Source organism: Pogoniulus pusillus, chromosome 38, assembly GCF_015220805.1.
Source record: "Pogoniulus pusillus isolate bPogPus1 chromosome 38, bPogPus1.pri, whole genome shotgun sequence".
Classification (NCBI taxonomy): Eukaryota; Metazoa; Chordata; class Aves; order Piciformes; family Lybiidae; genus Pogoniulus; species Pogoniulus pusillus.
Window position 1 is genome coordinate 9,130,972 of NC_087301.1, and position 24,149 is coordinate 9,155,120.

A 24,149-nucleotide genomic window follows, 5' to 3' on the forward strand; every position below is an offset into this window, starting at 1 on the left:
TGGAGCACCTCTTCTGCAAGGACAGGCTGAGCTGGATGGGGCTGTTCAGCCTGGGGAAGGCTTAGAGCAGCCTTCCAGTGCCTGAAGGGGCTCCAGGAGAGCTGGGGAGGGGCTGTTTAGTGACAGGACGAGGGGCAGTGTTTTGAAACAGGAGCAGGGGAAATTTAGCTTGGGCTTTAGGAAGAAATTCTTTACTGTGGGGGTGCTGAGACACTGGAACAGGTTGCCCAAAGCAGCTGTGGATGGAAGCCTCATCCCTAGAGGTGTTCCTGGCCGGGCTGGATGAGGCTTTGCACAACCTGGGCTGCCTGGAGGTGTCCCTGCCGTGGGGGCTGGAACTGGCTGATCTTCAGTGCCCCATCCAACCCGTTCCAGGATTCGTTGCCGTAGGTCCCTAACGATGGTGTTTTCCTTTTCAAGCCCAGCTCCTTATCTCCAGCGCTCAGCTTCCTGCCGGTGCGGAGCGAGGCTCAGCGCCGGAGCCGCAGAAGGGCTCAAGCCGGGAGCGCCGCGGGGGCAGCCGCGGACCCGCCGCGCTCCGAGCGCTCTCCCCGGCCGTAATTAGGCGCACATTGATCCTCATTGCAGCTGGCAGCTGCTGCCTATTGCCTTTTGCAGCTTCTGACCCCCATAGTCCCGCTGACCTTTCCTGGGGTTAGTCGTGGGCCCTTTTCATTGTGCCGGGCTCGGAGCGGCTCATGTGGAGTTGATTATTTCCTTGCTTGTCTGCCCTTTTTGGTGCCATAACTCCAAGTCACTTCCATTTTCTTCCCCCCGCGTTCGGCTGGCCGCGCTGAAAGGAAATGCTTTTGCTGGCGACAGGATCGGTTTGCACGCTCGGCTGCCTCGATTGAGCGCCTGAAAAGGGGGGAGGGCGAGGGGAGCGCACACCGTAGGTGCTGCATTGGCTTCCCGAAGGTCGCCGCTAATGATCGAGCGCTCATTAAGCGTTCATCAAACCCGGGCTGGCCGCCGCGTCCCTGCGCGGGCTCCGCCGGCGCTCAGCCCCACCCCGGGCACGGGGGCACCGCGGACCTGCGTGTCCCGTGGGGGGGATGCTTGGAGGCTTTCCCAGCCCCTTCACCCCGCAGGAGGTGGCTCGGTGGGGCCGGCGGGTGGGCTGCGGGCGGCTGGCCGCGGCTGGCCGCCACCAGAGCTAATGAAGGCTATGTGCCAGCTGCTGCGCTCATTTTGCCAGACCCCAGGAGGACGCTGGAAGACAGTCGGTGATCAAAGGCTCTGCAGATCACTGGAGGAGCCGAGCTGCAGGAATGTCTGATTGCTTTCTCTTGGAATGTCACAGCCTGCAAGACTTTTTTTTTTCTCCTCCAGCTTCTTAAGGTGTCTCGGTGTGAGATTTAATGATCTAAGTCAGCTCGCTCAGGCTAAAGGCACAGAGCTTTGGGTCGTTCGGGGCGGGGTTGTTCCCTGAAAATCCCTAATTTCTGTTGCACTGATGGAAACAATCCTCAGGAGTGAGTTAAAAGGCTTTTTTTCCTTGGGAACCCCATAATCAATAGGAGAAAAGCAACTAACTTGTGGTGCTCTGGGTGCTAAATCACAGCGAGTGTCGTGAGTGGGGCTGGGTGAAGTGGGCCTGAGGTGCTGCTGCTTAGCAAAGAGGGGAAAGTTTCCATATCCAGAGCTGGTTTATTCCGAGTAAAAACCCCTGTCACGTCTGCAGCAAGCTGCCTGTCACTTTTTCCTTCTTGGAGAAGGCTGGCAGACCTTGGAGGTGGGGTGGGCAACCTGAATGACTCTCTCTGTTCCTGAGTGTGCTGTTTTCTTCCTCCTTCTCCTTCTCTGCCTTTGGCTCCCTCCCTCCGGCATTTGGCTAGCAAGGAAGCCCCCTCCCCCTCCTGAGGAAGCCCTCTCCTCCTGCAGCTTCGGTGTGCTGAAGGTCAGATGGGTTTTGGAGGGGAGCAATGGAACAGTTGAGGTAGGGTGCTGGCTGCTGGCAAAAGAGAGGTCCCAGCCTTGTCCTGGCACCCATTCTGAGGTGGCAGTGAGATGATTCAGGGAGCTGGAACAAGACTGTCAGAGAAGGGGAAAAAGTGGCTATGAGGTAATGCTGTTTTTAGGAGTGACTCTGCTCAGCTGCAAGGGTGGAGATGAGAAGTTCGTGGTCCATAAATAAGCAGGGCAGGAGCTCAGCTGCGTTCTGAAGGACACAGGCTCCTCTGGGGCTGGACACCATATGAATGTGTGGCAAATTGTTGGTTTAGAGTGTAAAGCTTTTCTTTGGGGGGGGCGGGTAGGAGTGAGGTAATTTGAGCTTAAGTTGGACCAGAAGTGTGGAGCCTTCCATCGAGGACTGCTGGTTTCCAGGGAAACAAGCGTGAAGCTTTGGGAAGAGTGGAGAAGGTGATTGCCAGGGCTGTGCCCTCTCCTCTCTCTGTGGTGGCTCTTTCAGCTCAGTCCTATGTGTGAAGGGCTGCCCCAGTCCATCCCAGTTAGGTCTTCAGGCCTTCACAGCCAGGTGATGCTGTGCAAGCTGCTCTGCAGCTGGCCTGAGAGCCCAGCAGGGAGGACAGTTCTGCTCCTGAGAGACCTCTCTGGTGCTCTTAAGGGGACAAATTAAAAGGTGCCCTGCAAACGAGGCACCCAGCCAGTATTACTTCATCTTCAGAAGTGCTCCATCTTGCTAATGATCTCCAGAAGTACCAGGACACGTTCCTGCATGAGGGCTCCTCAGGTTACAAGGTCCTTATCTTCTCCATTTCCCTTAATCTGTGAGACACAGCTTGTGTCAGAGCTGGCAAAGAGGTCAAGTGCTGGATGAAAATAGTTGGAAGGTGACTTTAGGTGAAGATGTCTCAGTGGAAGGAGGAAGCTGTGGCTTCCAGTGTTCATCTGGAGAAGCTGCCAGTGAAAGTGGAAAAGGTCCATGAGAGCCAGGCCCATCTCTAGTCAGCCCTGGATGTTGTTTGTGTCAGTAACTCCTGTTGCTACTCAGAGGCTCAGAAGCAGCTCCTTTTAGCCACCACACCTCTCACTCCAGTCTCACTTTAACTCTGTGAGCCACCAGTGATGGAGATTTCTGTCAATGCGGAGCAGTGAGCAGAGTTGTTCCTGGGTGAGCCCCTCCTGGAGCCTGAGACACTGAAATGGAGCTACATCTAACCAAAATCCTCCTCCTATTCCCAGGAGGTCCCCAGTACAGGGTTACTGAGGTGGTGGCAGAGGAGAAGGGTCCTGTTTTTCCACCCCTGTCCAAAGGCTTGAACGTAGAATAAAAGAATTGTTTTGGTTGGAAGAGACCTTTCAGATGATGGAATCCAACCCTTACCCAGCAGTGCCAGGGCACCACCCAACCATGGCCCTCAGCACCACAGCTCCAGAGCTTTGGAGCCCCTCCAGGGATGGGGACTGCAGCACTGCCCTGGGCAGGCTGGGCCAGGCCTTGACGCTCCTTTTGGGAAAGAAATTGTTCCTCACGTCCAACCTAAACCTCCTCTGGTACAACTCGAGGCCACTTCCTCTTGTCCTATCCCTTGTTCCTTGGCAGAAGAGACCAGTCCCTGCCTGGCTCCAGCTTCCTTGCCGGGAGTTGCAGAGCCAGAAGGTCTCCCCTCAGCCTCCTCCAGGCCAAACGACCCCAAAATCTCAATATTTTATTATTAATACCAAACTGTGGAAGGAACCATTAAAGAGGCAGTTCCTCTGTGGGGGTTCTGAAGACCCCAGAGCTCTGAGCCATGGTCTTGTCCTCTCTTCCCACCAAGGGGCTCCTGTAGTGACACCGCTGGGCACTGGACCAGGCTGCCCAAGGCAGTGCTGGAGTCCCTCTCCCTGGAGGTGTTTCAAAGCCGAACGGTCTAGGAGCTGTGTGCAGGGAGATGTTAGGTGAGTGCTGGACTCTGGAGGCGCTTCTGTGATCTGCAGAAGAGACCAAAGGCAGCAAAGGCGTCTGGTGCTGGGGCTCACCACCCCCCTGCATTCCCAGGGTTGCTGGGAGCTGGATGCGAGAGCAGCTCCGCCGGGCTGCCCTGCCTGGCTGCCGCTCGGTGCTGCTCCCACTCGAGCCCCTCTTTGCCTTTCTGCGTCTCCCCCTCCAGCCCAGGAGCTTTGGTCTCTGTGGCTGCTCTGTGTACTCAGCGCCTCGCAGCTGATCTTGCCGCGCCGCCAGCCAAGCTGCTGGGTCAAAAGAGGAGTAGCTGTTGACACTGGCAGCGAGGAGCATGTGAAGAGAAAGATAAACAGAGGGAAATCAGAGCCTGGATAAAGCAGATCTGGGAAGATAAAGTTTAGTTTAAGATAATGAGGCGGCCCCGCTGACAGAGGCAGCTGCGGAGCCGCTCGGTAGCTGCATGTGCTGGGGTTAAAGTTGACCTGCGAGGGACGTTTCATTGCTTTCCATAAATAAATAGCGGCGGGAAGATTTGGCAAAACGCGACCCCCCCTCTTCCCGAGCCCTCTTCAGCGAAGTGTTTGATGTTAACAGCTCCTCGGGCTGTTTACTTTGTCCTCTCGCTCGCCGCTGGAGCGGCTCCGCCGCCCTTGAACCCGCCGAGAACTCAAATAAACCAAAGCGCTCCCGCACGGGCGAGCTGCTGCCGCCCCCGGGGCCGCGGCGACACTCAGCTCTGCCCAGCACTGCCCTGCTCTGCCCAGCGCTGCCCTGCGCTGCCCTGCTCTGCCCTGTGCTGCACTGCTCTGCCCTGCGCTGCCCTGCTCTGCCCAGCGCTGCCCTGCTCTGCCCTGCTCTGCCCTGCTCTGCCCAGCGCTGCCCTGCTCTGCCCTGCTCTGCCCTGCTCTGCCCAGCGCTGCCCTGCTCTGCCCTGCGCTGCCCTGCTCTGCCCTGTGCTGCACTGCTCTGCCCTGCGCTGCCCTGCGCTGCCCTGCTCTGCCCAGCGCTGCCCTGCGCTGCCCTGCTCTGCCCTGTGCTGCACTGCTCTGCCCTGCGCTGCCCTGCGCTGCCCTGCTCTGCCCAGCGCTGCCCTGCGCTGCCCTGCTCTGCTCTGCCCAGCGCTGCCCTGCTCTGCCCAGCGCTGCCCTGCTCTGCCCTGTGCTGCCCTGCTCTGCCCAGCGCTGCCCTGCTCTGCCCTGCTCTGCTCTGCCCAGCGCTGCCCTGCGCTGCCCTGCCCAGCGCTGCCCTGCTCTGCCCTGCTCTGCCCTGCGCTGCCCTGCTCTGCTCTGCCCAGCGCTGCCCTGCGCTGCCCTGCTCTGCCCTGCTCTGCCCTGCTCTGCTCTGCCCAGCGCTGCCCTGCGCTGCCCTGCTCTGCCCAGCGCTGCCCTGCGCTGCCCTGCTCTGCCCTGCCCAGCGCTGCCCTGCTCTGCCCTGCTCTGCCCTGCGCTGCCCTGCTCTGCTCTGCCCAGCGCTGCCCTGCGCTGCCCTGCTCTGCCCTGTGCTGCCCTGCTCTGCCCTGCGCTGCCCTGCGCTGCCCTGCTCTGCTCTGCCCAGCGCTGCCCTGCTCTGCCCTGCGCTGCCCTGCTCTGCCCTGTGCTGCCCTGCTCTGCCCAGCGCTGCCCTGCGCTGCCCTGCTCTGCCCTGCGCTGCCCTGCTCTGCCCTGCGCTGCCCTGCTCTGCCCTGCGCTGCCCTGCGCTGCCCTGCTCTGCCCTGCGCTGCCCTGCGCTGCCCTGCTCTGCTCTGCCCAGCGCTGCCCTGCTCTGCTCTGCCCAGCGCTGCCCTCCGCTGCCCAGCTCTGCCCTGCTCTGCCCTGCCCTGCTCTGCTCTGCCCAGCGCTGCCCTCCGCTGCCCAGCTCTGCCCTGCTCTGCCCAGCGCTGCCCTGCGCTGCCCAGCTCTGCCCTGCTCTGCCCTGCTCTGCCCAGCGCTGCCCTGCACTGCCCAGCTCTGCCCTGCTCTGCCCTGCTCTGCCCTACTCTGCCCTGCTCTGCCTAGCGCTGCCCTGCTCTGCCCAGCTCTGCCCTGCGCTGCCCTGCGCTGCCCAGCTCGGCCCAGCGCTGCCCTGCGCTGCCCTGTGCTGCGCTGCCCTGCGCTGCCCAGCTCTGCCCAGCTCGGCCCAGCGCTGCCCTGCTCTGCCCAGCACTGCCCTGTGCTGCCCAGGGCAGTGGTGGAATCCCCATCCCTGGAGGTGTTTCCAAGAGGCAGAGTTTGGTGCTGAGGGCCATGGCTGAGCCCCAGCCTTGGTAGACTTAGACAAGGATTGTTCTGGATGATCTTCAAGGGCTTTTCCAGTCCAAACGATTCCATGATGCTGTGAGATGAATCTGCTGGAGCAGACAAAGCCTCCCTGGCACAGGAGCAGGACTCAGCCCTGTCTCTTTCCCCTGTCCCACACCGTTTATGAGGAGCACCAGCATGAGCTCAGAGCAATGCTGCTGTTGTTGGAGCCTCTTCCCTGTGCTCTGCCTGTGCCTCTGCTTCACAGATGAGCAAACGTTGCTGTTTTGCACCAAAGCAGGGCAGGCACTTTGCTGGTGATCTCTGGATCCAAAGCAAAAGGGCTCCATGAGCCCTTGGTCAGCTGAGCTTGCACCGCACGGTTGCACCCTGGCAGCGGTTTGTGCCGCTGCAGCTCCCAGCCCTGCTCTGCATGTTGGGTGCTTGTGTACACAGGCTGAGAGATGAGATGTTGGGAGTGGATCTGGAGTGTTAGCAGCAGCACAGTCGTGTGGCCAGGCTGATAAATGAAGTAACTGAGCTAAAGGAGCTCCCATGCCATCCATCACCACATTGTGCAAGGCAGAGGGAGCGACAGATGCGGCTGGTTGGGATGTGCTGGAGGAGAGAGCCTGGAGATGGAGGCTCTGAGCTCCAGAAATGCTCAACTCGTGCAAGTTATGCTGCTGGTTTAGTGACTCAGTCTGTGTTGGTCTGGTTTCACTGAATGCCAGCATGGTGTAGGTACCTGTCTCCAGCCCAAACCCTGCCCCAGCAGGGCACCCCCAGCAGCTTGCCCAGCAGCACAGTGCCAGGGGGGTTGGAAGCTCTCCACACAAGGACACTCCACAGCCTCTCTGGGCAGCCTGCTCCAGGCTCCAGCACCCTCACCACAAACAACTTTCTCCTCCTCTCCACAGGCAGCCTCCTGCCTGCCACTCTCTGCCCCTTGCCCCTTGGCCTGCCACTGCCCACCACTGCCAAGAGCCTGGCCCCAGGCTCCTGCCCCCCACAGCTCCTTCAGCTCTTGCTGCTGAGCACTCAGCAGATGCCCTCTGGGGATGCTCTTCCACTCCCTTGCCCTGCTGCCCACACTCTACTCCATGCTCCCCAGGACACCTTTTACCTTCTTGGCCCCCAGGCCACACTGCTGCCTCCTGGCCATTTGGCCCCCCCAGCACTGCCAGCTCCTTCTCCTTGTGCTGTGCTGCTGCAGGGGGCAGGACCTGCACTTGCTGCAGTCTCCTGATTTGGTTTGTGGTGGTGAAAGGCAGAGCTGCTGTCAGGTGAGGGCTGGTTGCCTTCCACAAGGTTGCTGTTGCAGAAGCTGAGGGCAGAGCTGAGGTGCAGTTGCAGTGCCTGTGCAGGCCCTGTTGGTCTGGGGGGGTGAGTGAGGAGGTTGCTGTTGGCTCTCCGCGGGGAGCTGCTGGCCAGGGCTTGCCTGCCGCGGGGCCACAGATGACATCTGTCAGGGAGCAGCGTTCCAGCAGCTCTGGGCAGTAGCAGCCTCTGGATTCATGGAGAGCTGTCAAACACCAGCCCCAGGCTGGTGACAGATGGCCTCGTGATTATTGTTTGCAAACAATATTATCTGCCCCAGATAAGCTGTTTGCTTTGGACTCTGCTTCCTCCCCTTGGGAAGTGCCGAATCCATCACGGCAGAGCGAGGCAGCAGTGCCTCTGCCCCAGCTGTGCTGGAGTCACAAAGCCACAGAATGGGCTGGAAGGGACCTCACAGCTCCCCCAGGCTCCCCCTGCAGCCAGCAGGGACAGCTCCACCAGAGCAGGCTGCCCACAGCCCTGCCCAGCCTCACCGGGGACATCTCCAGGCCTGGGGCCTCAACCACCTCCCTGGGCAACCTGTTGCAGGCTTCCAGCAGCCTCCTGCTGCAGAGCTTGTTCCTCACATCCAACCTCAATCTGCTCTGCTCTGCTCCCAAACCATTGCCCCTGGTGCTGTCCCTGCAGCCCTTTGGCCACAGTCCCTCTGCAGCCTGCTTGGAGCCCCTGCAGGGCTGGCAGCAGCTCTGAGCTCTGCCTGCAGCCTTCTCCTCTCCAGGCTGCACAGCCTCAGCTCCCCCAGCCTGTGCCCACAGCAGAGCTGCTCCAGCCTCTCATCACCTCTGTGGCCTCCTCTGGAGCCTCTGCAGCAGTTCCATGTTCTCCCTGTGCTGAGGGCTCCAGAGCTGGCCCCAGAGGTCTCACCAGAGCAAAGTGGCAGAATCACCTCACTCAATCTGCTGGCCACAAGTCCTCTGTGGAGTGCAGGATGTGTAGCCACAGCTCCGTCCAGCTTCTGGTTCCCCTGCCCAGCTCTTCCTGCACTCTGGACAGTATCAGGTTGTTTCCATCCCCTCTTAACCCCAAGCTTTTTGCTGTCTGGGAGTTGAAGCTCTTGAAGGCTCCAGCTGCTGGAGACTTTGAGGAGACCTCATTGGGGCCTTCCAGTATCTGAAGGGGGCTATAGGAAAGCTGGGGAGGGAATTTTTAAGGTGTTAGGTAGCAATGGGACTGGGGAGAATGAATCCAAGCAAGAGGAGGGGAGATTGAGATTACTCTTTAGGAAGAAGTTCTTCCCCATGAGGGTGGTGAGAGACTGGCACAGGTTGCCCAGGGAGGTGGTGGAAGTCTCACCCCTGGAGTTTTCTAAGGCCAGGCTGGATGCGGCTCTGGGCAGCCTGATCTAGTGTGAGGTGTCCCTGCCCGTGGCAGGAGTTGGAGCTGGATGGGCCTTGTGGTGCCTTCTAGCCCTGGCAGTTCTGTGATTCTGTGCCCCTTGGTTTGGTCTGCAGATCTCTGGGTGCCTCTGCCCAGCCCTGAGCTCGCTGCTTTCCAAGGTCTCCCACCTGGCGCTATGCATCCTGATCCTGGGCACCCACAGGCACTGCTCCTCATCACTGCCGTGGGCATCGTCGCTGCCACCAGCTCAGGTAAGGCTTCCCACAGCTGTCACGGAGCTGCTGGAGGCTGAGCTCCTGCTGCAGAGTGAGCAGCACTGCAGCATGGCCAGCTGCAGCCTGCGTGGTCAGCACCTCCCGAGCAGGTGTGGAGCACTTCAGCAGGACTCTGATTTGGGAACTGGGCTCAAAACAAGAGCTGAAACGGAACCCCAGCATGGATGGGGCTGGAAGGACCCCTGGAGGTCCAATGCCACTCTTAAAGCAGGGCACCCCCAGCAGCTTGCCCAGCAGCACAGCCCCCCAGGCCACACTGCTGGCTCCTGGCACCTTGTCCCCCCGAGCAGTGCCAGCTCCTTCTCCCTGGAGCTGCTTCCCACAGGTGCCTCCTCGCCTGTTCTGGAAGCCTCTCAGGTTTGTCCGTGGCTGGCTGTGTCCTGGGGTTGCCTCGGGGCTGTGAGGGAGCTGCGCTGGGGCTGGGGAGGCTGTGCCGGGGGTGGGGTGAGGAGGGGACTCTGCGCTGGGTGGCTGCTCCCTGGCTGCCGCTGGAGCGGCTGCGGCGGCGCAGGGCTGGTTTCAATTGCCACATCTGCTCTGTGTAGTCAGCTTGTCTTAACCCAACCACACCAAAAAGAAGCTTTTACTGCTTTTAGCACTTCCCAGCCCGGCGCGAGGAGCCGAGGGGAGAAATTTGCCTTTTCCAGCAGGCAGGGGAGATGAGTCCCAGCTGCAGGGTCACTGCTACCAGCTCCGGCTGCTGCGCAGAGCCGCGCAGGGAGGCGGCAGAGGGTGGCAGCAAGGTGACAGCCGCAGAGTCCTTCTGGTGGGAGAGACCTTTCAGGTCGTAGGGACCAACCCTTACCCAGCACTGCCACAGCAGCACCAAAACAAGGCCCTCAGCACCACATCTACACAGCTTTGAAAGCCCTCCAGGGATGGGGACACCACCACTGCCCTGGGCAGCCCGGGCCAGGCCTGGACAACCCCCAAGGGGAAGAAATTGTTTCTCGTGGCCAACCTGGACCTGCCCTCAGGCCTCCCCTCAGCCTCCTTCTCTCCAGGCCGAGTAACCCCGGGTCCCTGCTGGGTCAGCTGAACAACCCCAAGTCCCTCAGCTGCTCCTCAGTTCTCTGGACCCTTCTCCTTGTGCTGCAGACCCTTCACCAGCTTCACTGCCATATTTTGGTCCTGCCTCAGGACCTCGACATCCTTCTTGGAGTGAGAGCCCTGGGCCAGAGGTGCCCCCTCAGCAGTGAGGACAGAGCTGGTCTCTCTTACCCCTGGAAGTCCCAAGCAAGGCAGTTTCCTAAGGAGAAGCTGGAGGTGGCCCTGCGGGGCCCTGCTCTGCGCCGGAGCCCTGCTGGAGCTGCTCGGTGCTGAGCGCAGCCACACTGCTCCGCAGCCTGTGCTGATGTTTGTGCAGATACTTTATGGTGCTGGTAAAAACAGTTCCTCAGCTGAAACTCATAACCCCAGCCTGGCTGGGCTGGCTTGAGAAGAAAAGCTGGAGCTGGAGGCTCCACCTCCAAGCCAACTGTCTCCTAGTTGGATGTCATTTCATATCCTCTTGACCCCCTTCCTGGGGTTCCTCAGCTCAGCGACAAACCAGGAACTGTTTTCCCTGTGGAATGATTTTTGGCTCCCCTCTTTCAAAGGGCTTTTTGGTGTCAGTTGCCTTTTGCTCACCCACTTCATACCCACCCCTCGGTGGAGAATTCCTTAGCAGGCAAATGGAAACAATTCCCAGAGTTTTGTTGGCCAGGAGAGGGAAGAAAAACCCTGTCCCTCCAAGAAGCAGGAATTCTGTTTCTGGCACAGAAATGGCTGCTCAGAACCAAGTTTTGTGGGGCTGAACCTTTTATTTATTAGCAGCTTTTCCTGTTGCTGGTCTCCCCTCGCTGGAGATAACGGATGCCCAATTCATCATCCTCACCCTGATGAAATCCATGGATCTGGGATTAGCCAGAGGCCTTTGCTCCTCATCCAGCTCGTTTGTGTTTCCTTGCCCTGCTGTTCCTGCTCAGTGTAATTAGTTCTGCAGACTCGGAGTCAGCTCTGCACAAATACCTGGCAGGCTGCTGCCATTGCTGAGGGTTTGCAGCTCACGTCCGGGCCAGCTGCCTCTCCCCAGCTCCCTCTCCCCAGCTCCCTCTCCTTCCCCCCAACTCCATCTCCTTCTCTCCATCTCCTTTTCCCCATCTTCATCTCCATCTCTTCCTCCCAGCTCTATCTCACTCTCCCCAGCTCCATCTCTTCCTCCCAGCTCCATCTCCATTTCCATTTCCCTCTCCCCAGCTCCATATCCCTCTCCTCAGCTCCACCTCCCTCTCCCCCACTCCATCTCCTTCCCAGCTCCATCTCCTTCTCTCCATCTCCCTTTTCCCAGCTACATCTCCCTCTCCCCAGCTTCATTTCCTCAGGTGCTGTTTGTCCCCATGTAAATCACAGAATGGTTTGGGTTGGAAGGGCCCTCCAGGATCACTGAGCCCAACATCAGCCCAGCCCCACCATGGCTATCAGTCCATGCCCCAGTGCCATGCCCACAGGTTTCTGGAACACCTCCAGGGCTGGGGACTCCACCACCTCCCTGGGCAGCCTGTGCCAGTCCCTGGCCACTCTTGCAGCAAACCAATTTTTCCTCATGCCCATCCTGCCCCTCCCCTGGCACAGCTCCAGACCATTGCCCCTCACTTTTGTCACCTGAGCCTTGGCAGCAGAGCCCAGCCCCAGCTGGCTGCAGGCTCCTGGCAGGGAGCTGCAGATAGCAATGAGGTCTCCTCTCAGCCTCCTCTGCTCCACGCTCAGCACCCCCAGCTCCCTCAGCTGCCCCTCCCCAGCCCTCTTCTCCAGACCCTTCCCCACCTTTGCTGCCCTTCTCTGGCCCTGCTCCAGCTCCTCAGTGCCCTCCTGGCACTCAGGGCCCGCAGCTGAGCTGGGGCTGGAGCAGCTCTCAGGCCTGCCCCCGCAGCTCCCAGCCCCTCGCTAACCGCAGCTCTCTTTCCTTCCAGACCTGACTCCTCGCTTCACCTCCGAGCCCTCCTCCGCCATCCAGCGGCCCGGGGGCTCCGTGCGGCTGCGCTGCGCTGCTGAGCCCCCCGCGGCTCGCCTGTCCTGGCTGCTGGATGGGCAGCCCCTGCAGAGCCGAGCGGGAGAGGTGGAGATCCAGGCTGGCTCCCTGACCATCGCCGCCCTGGGCCGGGCCACCGCCGGGCGCTACCAGTGCGTGGCCGCGGGCGGCGCGGGGGCGGTGCGGAGCCGCCCGGCGCTGGTGGCCGTGGCCGGTGAGTGCTGCTGCGCCGCGTCCTGCGCCCAGCCCGCAGCCGGGGCAGTGCCAGGGCAGTGCCAATCCAGGCCCCTCAGCACCACTGCCTTCAAACCCCTGCAGGGATGGGGACTGCACCACCGCCCTGGGCAGCCTGGGACAGGCCTGGACAACCCTCACGGGGAAGTTGTTGTTCCTCATGGCCAACCTGAACCTCCCCTGGGGCACCTTGAGGCCATTCCCTCTTGTCCTGTCCCTCGTTCCTTGAGAGAAGAGCCCAGCCCCAGCTGGCTGCAGGCTCCTGGCAGGGAGCTGCAGAGAGCAGTGAGGTCTCCTCTCAGCCTCCTTGTGTCCAGACTGAGCAGCCCCAGGTCCCTCAGCTGCTCCTCACCAGACCCTTCCCACCTCTGCTGCCCTTCTCTGGACCTGCTCCAGCATGGCTTGAAAGTACAGAACTCCCCAGAGCTCAGAAGGGCTCTTTGGGAAGCAGCAGAGCTGCCACAGCACTGCAGGAGAGGAGAGATGAGAGCTGGGCCTGGGAGCTGCACATTTCCCTTGTAGCAGACCACAGAGAGGTTCTTCAGGAGGGGACTCTGTCCTCACAAGGACAATTTGCCTGCCCTGGGTTCTCCAAGCACTGGTTCTTGCTGCTTGGTCCGTGGAGTACCCAGCCCTGAAGCAGTGCAGGAGGGCAGGGATGGTGCTGGCTGCGTGTGGAGGGGGATGTGGTGCTGGGGCAGGACTCCTCCCTGCTCCTCGGGCTGGGGGAGGTCTGAGTCAGGCCTCTGGCAGGCAGGAGCTGAGTGATTTCTGCAGGGGGGCACTCATCTATGGAGCATGTCCACGGCCCCCCTGGGAGGAAGGCTTCTTGCAGGCAAGGACCAAGTGTTTTGGTAACGTCGTGACCCATGGCAGCCCCACTCAGGAGAGCTCCGAGGCTGCCTGGCGGAGCAGAGCTCTGCAGCGCCGGGGAGCTCTGAGGGCGGGGGCAGGAGCACAGCCACTGCTCTCTGCAGCTCCTGGAGGCAGAGCAGGAGCTGCTGGAGCTGGGGAGGCTTCCTGCTGGCCTCGGGGCCCGTGGCAAGCAGTGGGAGGTGCTGGGGGTTGTGTTGGTAGGAGCCACAGAGGCGGTTCCACCTTCCTCAGGCAGGCTTCCTGCTGCTGCTCCACCTCTGCCCTCCTGCTCCTCTGCATCTCCTCAGCTCTGCTTGGCTTTGCCTAGGGCAGCTAAGGGCATTGCTGGGACTCTCTCACCTCCCCTCGCCATTCCCACCTTGAAGCTGACCCTTTGGTTGCATCCAGCCCTGGAGCCCTCAACACAGGAAGGGCATGGACCTGCTGGAGAGGGTCCAGAGGAGACCACAAAGAAAAAGAGAGCAGCTCTGCTATGGGGACAGCCTGGGGGAGAGTTGGGGTTGTGCAGCCTGGAGAGGAGAAGGCTGCAGGCAGAGCTCAGAGCTGCTGCCAGCCCTGCAGGGGCTCCAAGCAGGCTGCAGAGGGACTGTGGCCAAAGGGCTGCAGGGACAGCACCAGGGGCAATGGTTTGGGAGCAGAGCAGAGCAGATTGAGGTTGGATGTGAGGAACAAGCTCTGCAGCAGGAGGCTGCTGGAAGCCTGCAACAGGTTGCCCAGGGAGGTGGTTGAGGCCCCAGGCCTGGAGATGTCCCAGGTGAGGCTGGGCAGGGCTGTGGGCAGCCTGCTCTGGTGGAGCTGTCCCTGCTGGCTGCAGGGGGGGCCTGGGGGTGCTGTGAGGTCCCTTCCAGCCCAGTCTCTGAATCTATGAACTGTCTGAGCACAGGAGGCCTTTGTGCTGCTGCCATGCAAAAGCTGTTACTTGTTGATGCGAACAGCCTGGATCCTCTGCAGCAGGTCCATGTCCCTCTGGTGCTGAGGTGCCCATGGCTGGCCCCAGCCCTGCAGCTGAGCTCTGCCCAGAGCAGAGCAGAGCAGAGGGGCAGGAGCTCCTCTCTGCAGCTCTGCCCATGCCCTTGGCCTTCTCTGCTGCCAGTGCCCACTGCTGGCTCCTGCCCAGCCTCATCCCCCCAAGCCGGTATTGGTACCCAGGGTTGCCCTGACCCAACACTTGGCCTTAGTGAACCTTCTGGGGTTCTTTTCAGCCCAGCTCTGCAGCCTGCCCAGGTCCCTCTGGTTGGATGCCACCCTTCAGCCTTACCTATTGCACCACTCTGCTTGGTGCCATCTGCAGGCTTGCTGAGGGTGCCTCAGTCCCTGGCAATGCCCAAGGTCAACCTTGCTGTGCCCCTGTGCACCTGCTCTGGTTGGAGCTGTCCCTGCTGCCTGCACAGGGGTTGCACAAGATGCCCTTGGGGGGTGCCTTCCACCCAGTGCAACCTGTGAAGCTGTGAAGGCAGCCCTGAGCTTGCTGCCCATGCCCTGCCCCAAGCCTGGGCTGCTCCTCACCTGTGCCCCCTTCTCTGCCAGGCCTAGGTGACTTCGAGCCGTGGGGGCAGCCCAGAGCCGTGGCAGCAGAGGAAGGAGGAACAGCTCTGCTGGGCTGCAAGGTGCCAGAGAGCCAGCCTGAGGCCCAGGTGCGCTTCCAGCTGCGGGGCAGGTGGCTGCAGCAGTCCACAGGTGAGCAGATGTGTGGTGCCCCTGGGCAGTGCACAGGTGAGCAGATGTGTGGTGCCCATGGGCAGTGCAGAGGTGAGCAGATATGTGGTGCCCCTGGGCAGTGCACAGGTGAGCAGATGTGTGGTGCCCCTGGGCAGTGCACAGGTGAGCAGATGTGTGGTGCCCCTGGGCAGTGCACAGGTGAGCAGATATGTGGTGCCCCTGGGCAGTGCACAGGTGAGCAGATGTGTGGTGCCCATGGGCAGTGCAGAGGTGAGCAGATATGTGGTGCCCCTGGGCAGTGCACAGGTGAGCAGATATGTGGTGCCCCTGGGCAGTGCACAGGTGAGCAGATGTGTGGTGCCCCTGGGCTGCCCCCCAGGCCCTGGAGGCAGAGCCCCTGCCACAGCTCTGAGACCTTCCCGGGCAGGCCACTCCAGGCCTTGCAGCTCCAAACTCCTTTGTTTTCCTTCCCTGCTGCTCCAGACAACTACCTGCTCCTTCCATCTGGACACCTGCAGATCCTGAATGTCTCTCTGGAGGACAAAGGCCCCTACAGGTGTGCAGCCTACAACCCACTGACCGGAGAGCTGCGGGTGGAGCCCAGCGGGCGCCAGCTGGGAGTCACTCGTGAGTGTGGGCTGGGAGCTGCTGGGAGCAGGACTCAAGTGGGGGAGATGGTCCTGGGAGCTTTAGCATGGCCAGAGCAGCCTGGAGTGTGGAGCAGGAGCTGGCAGTGCTGGGGGGCACAAGTGGGCAGGAGGCAGCAGTGTGGGCTGGGGGCCAGGGAGGCCAAAGGTGTGGTGGGGGACATGGAGCAGAGTGTGGGCAGCAGGGCAAGGGAGGTTGTGCTGCCCTGTGCTGTGCAGTGCTGGGCCCAGCTGTGTGGTGCCCAGGGGCAGAGGCAGGGCAGTGGTGCAGAGAGTGCAGTGGGGGCTGGGAAGCTGCTGAGGGGCCTGGAGCAGCTGTGTGAGGAGCAAAGGCTGAGAGCCCTGGGGCTGAGAGGCTGCAGGAGAGCAGCCCCAGAGGGCATCTGCTGAGTGCTCAGCAGCAAGAGCTGAAGGAGCTGTGGGGGGCAGGAGCCTGGGGCCAGGCTCTTGGCAGTGGTGGGCAGTGGCAGGCCAAGGGGCAAGGGGCAGAGAGTGGCAGGCAGGAGGCTGCCTGTGGAGAGGAGGAGAAAGTTGTTTGTTGTGAGGGTGCTGGAGCCTGGAGCAGGCTGCCCAGAGAGGCTGTGGAGTGTCCTTGTGTGGAGAGCTTCCAACCCCCCTGGCACTGTGCTGCTGGGCAAGCTGCTGGGGGTGCCCTGCTGGAGGGGCTTGGGCTGGAGGATCCCAGAGGTCCTTTCCCACCCCCCCCTCGCTGGGTCCTGTCACTCCTCGCTGCTCTGGCTCCAGGCTGTGTCAGAACTCTGCGCTATTTGCACGCTCAGTTCTTGTTTCCCTTTCCCATGGAGGAGCAGCAGGACTGCTTCCCAAATCCCAGAAGGCTGGAAGGGGACTGCTGCTGGTCCTGCAGGCTCCATAGCAGCTTCAGAGCAGGTGTCTGGGCAGAGGACGTTGCCTCCTGGTGCTTGGTCAGCAGTAAGGCCACAGCGTTTGGCGGCCGCGGGCAGCCTGGTGCCCGGAGGGTGGGCTGGCAGCATGTGCTTTGGTGACAGGCCTCATCTCCTTTCTTCCAGGCTCCTCCTCAGGTGGCTTCCACATCCTGCACCCAGTGTCCCCCCAGAGCCTGGCCGTGCCTCGTCACAGCCCCCTGACTCTGGAGTGTGTGGTCAGTGGGGCCCCTCCAGCCTCCGTCCGCTGGCTGAAGGAGGGGCAGGATGCACTGAGCAGAGGCAGGTGGAGGCTGCTCCACTCCCACCTGGTGACAGACAAGCTGGAGGTGTCTGATGCTGGGAATTACTCCTGCGTGGTGGGGAATGGCTCTGGAGTGGTGGAACACAGGAACTACTCCCTGACAGTACTTGGTAAGGGGCAAAGAGAGCCTCAGGTCCAGGCGATAAGCACTGCCTCTGCCTGCTTGCTGCTTTGGGCTCCTGGCTGCAAGCAGCTCCAGCTCCTTTCTCATCCTACACAGAATGAGCACATCTCAGTCCCTTCCCAAGTGAGGATTCATCCTTTCCAAAGCCCTTCACAGGCTGAAGCAAACAGCCAAGACTAAGGAGCTCTCAGGCAGGAGCTGAGCTGTGTTTTTCTGCCTGCCCAGTGTAGGGGAGCTGGGAGCTCGAGGAGGGCAGGTTGAGAGTGGAGATGAGGAAACTCCTTAGAGTGGGGGTGGGGAGGCACTGGCACGGATTTCCCGGGGGGGATGTGCTCGAAGGCTCTGTGCTTCTGTGCTCCACAGCCTCCCTGGGGGTGTTCAGGAGCAGGTTGGACGAGGCTGGTGGGAGGTGTCCCTGTGAGCCGGAGCCAGCAGCAGTGCTTCATCTGCAGTCCTTTCCCTCTCTGCAGAGCCTCCCTCCATCTCCAAGGGGCTGCAGGACGAGGAGGTGGCCGCCGGAGGGTCCGTGCAGTTCTGGTGTGAGGTCCGCGGCAGCCCTGCCCCCAGCCTGGCCTGGCTCCACAACGCGGCCGCCCTGCGCCCGTCCCCGCGGCACCTGGTGGCAGGGAACCGCCTGCGCATCCGCGGCGTGGCCCGGGAGGATGCTGGCTTGTACCAGTGTGTGGCACACAACGGCCTGGGCTTCGTGCAGGCCACGGCCAGGCTTCGTGTCCAGCCAGGTAGGAGCCCCTCCAGAGCTCAAACCAACCTTCTGTGCCTCAAGCTCGGTCTGGCTTTTACCCCCCGAAGGGTTGCTGAGATTTGTTTCTGACCACTGCCTGCAGCAGAGCTGACAAAGAGGTGAGGAAGGGCAGTGGCCTCCTGGAGTGCCTGAGGAAGAGTGTGGGCAGGAGGGCAAGGGAGGTTGTGCTGCCCTGTGCTGTGCCCTGCTGAGGCCACCTCTGCAGTGCTGGGCCCAGCTGTGTGGTGCCCAGGGGCAGAGGCAGGGCAGTGGTGCAGAGAGTGCAGGGCTCCCTCCGTGCTGTGGTGCTGGGCTTTCAGGTCAGCAGCACCATAGCCCCATGGCTCAAGTCCTTTGTGACCAGCAGTTGGAGTTGAAAGCTCACTGGAATGGTTTGCAGATGCTGAAGGCTTCACTTGCAAGGACCTTGCAGGACATTGCTGAGTAGAAGCACAAAGCTGAGCCTGTGCCACCCAGCACCCTTCACCAGCAGCTCCCTGGCAGCTATGGCTGTCACCTTGCCCATGGTGTCCAAGCCACTGCACTGCTGCTGCCGGAGGGGCAGGAGGTGGTGAAGCCACTTGGGTTTGACCTGCAAGTCCTGGAGTAGTGTGGGGAGCTGTCAGGGTGTCAGAGCAGCTCCCAGCCCTGCCAGCAGCCAGGCTCAGGTGCTGAGGTGTTTCAAGGAAGAGTTTGTGCCAGGTAATTCTTGGGAAGCTCCTGGATGACTCCAGCTGGGACTCCAGGGTGGCTTTTTGGCCATAGGATCATCTTCAGCAGCCCTCAGGCTCAGCAGCACACAGTCAGGGAAGCTTCTGTGGCTGGAGAAGTGACTTTTTGTCTCACTTCTGCTGGAGCTGTTCCACAGCATGACTCAGTGCATGGGCTCAGGAGTGGGCAGGGCAGCTCAGCTGTCAGCCCAGTGGGGAGCCACCAGGATGGCAAATGACAGCCCCAGGCTGCCTTATTTTAGGTCCTTTCTGAGCAGCTGTGGTGGCTGCATGCACTGTGGTAGCTGCCCAGAGCTGCTGGACACTCCAAGAGAACTTCTTCCAGGTGTGGCTTTGGTGTGGGGAGCAGTTGGTGGCTAAGGCATGGGCCTGGGGGCTGTGCTCAGAGTGGTGCTGAGTGCTCCCTGCTCCAGCAGAGCCAGTGCCAAGTGCTGCTCCTCAGGGCAGTGGGATGGAGGCAGCCTCAGCACCTTTGCTGATGACACCAAGCTGTGGTGTGGCTGAGACGCTGGAGAGAAGGGACCATGCAGAGGGGCCTGGGCAGGATGGAGAGCTGGGCCCAAGCCAACCTCAGGAAGGTCAACAAAGTCACTTTGGATCTGGCCTTGAGCAACCTGGCCTAGTGGGAGGGGTCCCTGCCCGTGGCAGGGGTTGGAGCTAGATGGTCTTTGCAGCCCAAAGCATGCCATGATTCCATACAGTGAAGGAGGAGACACTCACTGACCCTTGCCAGTGGTGGGCAGTGGCAGGCCAAGGGGCAAGGGGCAGAGAGTGGCAGGCAGGAGGCTGCCTGTGGAGAGGAGGAGAAAGTTGTTTGTGGTGAGGGTGCTGGAGCCTGGAGCAGGCTGCCCAGAGAGGCTGTGGAGTGTCCTTGTGTGGAGAGCTTCCAACCCCCCTGGCACTGTGCTGCTGGGCAAGCTGCTGGGGGTGCCCTGCTGGGCAGGGCTTGGGCTGGAGCATCCCAGAGGTCCCTTCCCACCTCTACCGTGCTGGGTTCTGGGATGCTGTAGTGCCCAAAGCGGGGACCTGGGGCCGTGTGTGCAGGAGGTTTGTGCTCACCCAGCCCTGCTGTGCCCCAGCTCAGGGCTGCTCTCTCCGCTGGGGCTGGCAGGCTGCGGGGGCAGAGCTGCAGCGGCTCAGAGCCAGGGCTGGGGGCAGAGCTGCAGCGGCTGCGGCAGGGCAGCAGCAGCCAGACGGCCCCGATCGCTTTCCCTGGCCACAGTCAGAGCCTGGGAGGAGGCAGAGCTCAGCTCCCAGCTGCTCCCTGCGAATGGTGACCCCGGGAGGTGTTCCAGAGCACAGCCACCAACCCCTCGCCAGCTGCCGCCGCCTCGCTGCCCTCGGGCAGCAATAAACACAGCCAGGGCCGCGGCTCTGCTGTCACCAGCCTCAGCCACAGCCTCTCCCCAACCCCTCAGTCCATTGCCTCATGCTGGCAGGCTTCAAACCGTGCCCTGCCCACCCACAAACCCTCTGAAATCCACCACCCTGCCGTGGAGCTTCTTCCTCCTGCAGCAGCTGCAGTGTTTGGTCCCAACAGGAGTGGGAGATCCTTCTGAGGATGCTTTCAGCAAGCTCCAGCTCACAGAATTGCAGTCACAGAATCACCTGGGCTGGAAGGCATCTCCACAGCTCCCCCAGCCCCCCCTGCAGCCAGCAGGGGCAGCTCCACCAGAGCAGGCTGCCCACAGCCCTGCCCAGCCTCACCTGGGACATCTCCAGGCCTGGGGCCTCAACCACCTCCCTGGGCAACCTGTTGCAGGCTTCCAGCAGCCTCCTGCTGCAGAGCTTGTTCCTCACATCCAACCTCAATCTGCTCTGCTCTGCTCCCAAACCATTGCCCCTGGTGCTGTCCCTGCAGCCCTTTGGCCACAGTCCCTCTGCAGCCTGCTTGGAGCCCCTGCAGGGCTGGCAGCAGCTCTGAGCTCTGCCTGCAGCCTTCTCCTCTCCAGGCTGCACAGCCTCAGCTCCCCCAGCCTGTGCCCACAGCAGAGCTGCTCCAGCTCCCTGATCTGGCTTTGGGGATGTCCTCTCCAAGCTTGGTGGCATCCCTGGGTCAGGAGGAGGACCAAAGCAGCAGAGCTGGCTGGAGTGTGGCTTCTCTGCCGGCAGAAGGGAGCTTTTCCTTCCCAGGCTCAGAACAAGGGGCCAAGAATAGCAGCCACACTTGCTGCTGGGATTTGAGTGGAGGTGCAGAGGAATCCCAGGCAGCCAGGCTGGGGCTGCCCAGGGCTCTACACTGCCAAGGAATTTGTTTGGTTTGTAACCAAGTTCCTTCACTGCTGTCCCCTTCCAGCCCCCACAAGTAACATAAACCCCAGAGACCTGTCCTGGGGGACAGGGCACACAGCACCTGGCAGCCTCCTGCCTGCAGCCTCCTGGTGCCCAGACCTTCTGGGTTGGAGCACTGAAGGTTTGCTTGGCCTGGATAAGCTCAGGATGTTCAATCTGCCTCCCCTTTCCTGCCTGGAATGCAGATGAGCCCCAGGTGACCCCAACAGAGCTTTCAGTTTTGTGTCTGACAGCCTCCACCTCAGCAGCACTTGGGTGTGTGCTGTGCTCCTCAGGCCAGGCAGAGGAAATCATGGAAGGGTTTGGCTGGGAGCTGAGGGCATCCACTGAGCCCCCTGCATCCCCCAAGGACACCCCCAGCCAGGGCAGGCTGCTCACAGCCCCACACACCCTGCCCTGCAGTGCTGCCAGCCAGGGGCAGCTCCCAGCTCTCTGGGCAGCCTGGCACAGGCTCTCCACACCCTCAGTGCCAAACACTTCTCCCTTCTCTCCACTCTCAAGCTCCCTCTTGCACTTCCAACCCCTCCCCCCTTGGCCTGGCCCAACAGCTCCTGCTCCACACTCTGTGCCCAGCTTGCTTCAAGCCCTGCAAGGCCACCAGAAGGGCTCCCTGGAGCCTTCCCTGCTGCAGGCTGCCCAAGGCCACCTCTGCCAGCCTGGGCTGCCAGCAGAGCCCTGCCAGCCCTGCTGCAGCCTCCTCTGGCCCTGCTGCAGCAGGTCCCTGTCTGTGCTGTGCTGAGGGCTCCAGAGCTGCCCCAGCACTGCAGGGGGGTCTCAGCAGGCACAGCAGAGGGGCAGAATCCCCTCCCTGCCCCTGCTGCCCACCCTGCTGGGGACCAGCCCAGGGCAGGCTGGGGCTGGGCTGGCAGCGCTCGGTGCTGGCTCCTGTCCAGCTCTGCACCCCCAGCACCCCCAAGTCCTTCTCCCAGCCCTTCAGCCCCAGCCTGGGCTGCCACTGGAGGTTGTCCTGAGCCAGCTGCAGGACCTGGGCCTCGCCCTTGTTGACCCCCAGCAGGTTCACACAGCTGCACTTCTGCAGCCCATCCAGGTCCCTCTGGATGGATCCCATCTCTGAGCTGTGTCCCCTGCACCACTCCGCTGCAGACTTGCTGAGGGTCACTCAGGCTCCCTGTCTCTATCACTGATGATGTTACCCAGCACTGGTCCCATTATGGACACCACTGCTCCCTGACCTCTGTGTAGACATGAACCATTGACCACTGCCCTTTGGATGCCATCCAACCAGTCCATTGCCACCCAACTGCCCTCCCAGCCAGGCTGTGTCTTCCCATGAGGGAGAGAAGGATCTTGTGGGCAGCTGAGCCCAAGGCTTTAGAGAGGAGCAGGTAGCTGACAGCCATGGCTCTGTCCTTGTCCTCAAGTGTGGGCCACAGTGGGCAGAGAGCCAGCAGGTGGTGAGGTGCTGGAGGAGGCTGGAGCAGGGTTTCTGGACGTGCTGGTGCTGAATGGCAGTTCAGATCTCCTCCAGACCAGGCTTGTTCTCTGCACAGCAGCTGAGACCTGCAGCCTCCAGAGCCGGTGGCAGTTCCAGCTCCGGAGGAGGCTGCTGTGGCTCCCCAGCTGGGGCCACCTGAGCTGCTTGGGTGACCACCTCAGTGGGAATTGCTCCCTCCTGTGCCCATGCAACTTCCTCTGCCTTTGAGCCGTGGCCTGGAGGTGCCAAGTTTCAGGTTTTCTTTCTTCCCCACTGGGAGAAGCTCAACCAAAACCCCAAGGCTGCAGCTGTGCCCCGAGCCCATGCAGCGCCGCTCGGCTGCAGCACCTCTGGGGGAAGGTTGCTGTTGGCTGCTTCGGTGTCCTCTGCCTGGCTGCAGCTGCAGATGCTGGAGCAGCCTCCTGCTCTTGCAGCTCCCGCAGGACCCAGCCCAGCCGCAGCAGAAGTGCTCCCGGCCAAGCCTGTGCCCAGCGGAGGAGGATTTGGCACAGCGACGGTGACGGAGAAGGCCTCCGAAGGGGCTGCCCCCCCCGAAGCCCCAATCATCCTCAGCCCCCCCCAGACGCCCAAGGCAGATGTCTACACCCTGGTGTGGCGCCCGGGGCGCGACGGAGGCCTGCCCATCAACGCCTACTTCGTGAAGTACCGCAAGGTACCGGCACAGGGGCACCGCGGGTGGCACAGGGCACAGCCTGAGCCTCCTGAGCAGGCACTCACCTGCAGAGGCACCAGGCCAGGCTGCATGGGTGAGCCAAGGCCATGGGATGAGGTTCAGCAAGGCCCAGGGCTGGGACCTGCCCCTGGGGCACAACAGCCCCAGGAGGGCTCCAGGATGGGGCAGAGTGGCTGGAAAGTGGCCAGCAGGAAAGACCCTGGGGGTGCTGGGTGGCAGCAGCTGAAGGGGAACCAGGGGGTGCCCAGGTGGGCAGGAAGGGAAGCAGCAGCCTGGCCTGGCTCAGCAGTGGTGTGGGCAGCAGGAGCAGGGCAGGGATTGTGCCCCTGGGCTGGGCACTGCTGAGGCCACCCCTTGAGTGCTGGGTTCAGCTGTGGGCCCTGAGTGCCAGGAGGACACTGAGGAGCTGGAGCAGGGCCAGAGAAGGGCAGCAAAGGTGGGGAAGGGTCTGGAGAAGAGGGCTGGGGAGGGGCAGCTGAGGGAGCTGGGGGTGCTGAGCGTGGAGCAGAGGAGGCTGAGAGGAGACCTCATTGCTCTCTGCAGCTCCCTGCCAGGAGCCTGCAGCCAGCTGGGGTTGGGCTCTGCTGCCGAAGAAGAAGGGACAGGACAGGAGGAAATGGCCTCAGGTTGCCCCAGGGAGGTTCAGGTTGGCCATGAGAAACAATTTCTCCCCCTTGAGGGCTGTCCAGGCCTGGCCCAGGCTGCTCAGGGCAGTGCTGCAGTCCTCATCCCTTGAAGGGGTTTCGGCACCCTGGAGCTGTGGTGCTGAGTGCCCTGGGTTGGTGGTGCCCTGGCACTGCTGGGTAAGGGCTGGGCACAGGATCTGGAAGGTCTCTTCCCACCAGAACACTTCAGGGAATTTTCTGCTGCCCTCAGACATTTGTCAGTGCTGAGCCCCTGGAGCCTTGGCATGGGGGGGTGGAAGGGACCTCTGGAGGTCATCTCCCATAACCCCACCCTGAGCCGTGCCTGTGCCCATGGTGGTGCCCTGCTGCTGCCCTTCAGTCTTTTAAGAGGAAAATAAACCTGACTGGGGAGGGTTAGAAACCTTTGGTGGCTTCAGCAGGTGCTGGCACAAGTTGCTGTGGCCTGACCTCGGCCGAGCCCTGGTGTCCAGAGCTGCCTGCCTGGGTTCGAGGCAGCCTCAGCCTGTTGAGTGCTTTATTTGTGGTGGAATCTTTGCCTTTTCCTTTGGGATTTGAGGTAATTGTCCCCTGCAGAGGTCGAGCATTAGGAGGCTGCTCTGCATCCCCTGGAGCTGGTGTTTCACTGGGGTTGAGCACTCGTTGGCACCCCCAGACCTTCAGTCTCCCTGAGGACTTCTGTTCCAGCCTCCAGAAGGAGCAAAGGCTTAGGGAGTTTGACCCATCTGAGCCACTAAGGGATTGAAATACTGAAGGAGAGGCAAAGCTGGGATTCATGGAGTGGTTTGCTTGGAAGTGACCTTTAAGACCATCCAGCTCCAACCCCCTGCCATGG

At 61.5% G+C, this 24,149-nt stretch overlaps 1 protein-coding gene across 2 annotated transcripts in view; it reads left to right on the top strand.

Annotated features, from left to right (window-relative positions):
- Positions 1-24,149, top strand: part of CDON (cell adhesion associated, oncogene regulated) — a 73,405-nt gene that overhangs the window by 14,540 nt on the left and 34,716 nt on the right. For both annotated transcript variants that reach the window (XM_064173306.1, XM_064173307.1), the window contains exons 2-8: positions 8,859-8,996; positions 11,972-12,244; positions 14,668-14,817; positions 15,283-15,426; positions 16,475-16,762; positions 17,247-17,516; positions 22,411-22,649. In XM_064173306.1, coding sequence (XP_064029376.1) covers positions 8,921-8,996; positions 11,972-12,244; positions 14,668-14,817; positions 15,283-15,426; positions 16,475-16,762; positions 17,247-17,516; positions 22,411-22,649 — 1,440 coding nt within the window. In that variant the 5' untranslated portion in view covers positions 8,859-8,920. The remainder of the gene's footprint in view (positions 1-8,858; positions 8,997-11,971; positions 12,245-14,667; positions 14,818-15,282; positions 15,427-16,474; positions 16,763-17,246; positions 17,517-22,410; positions 22,650-24,149) is intronic.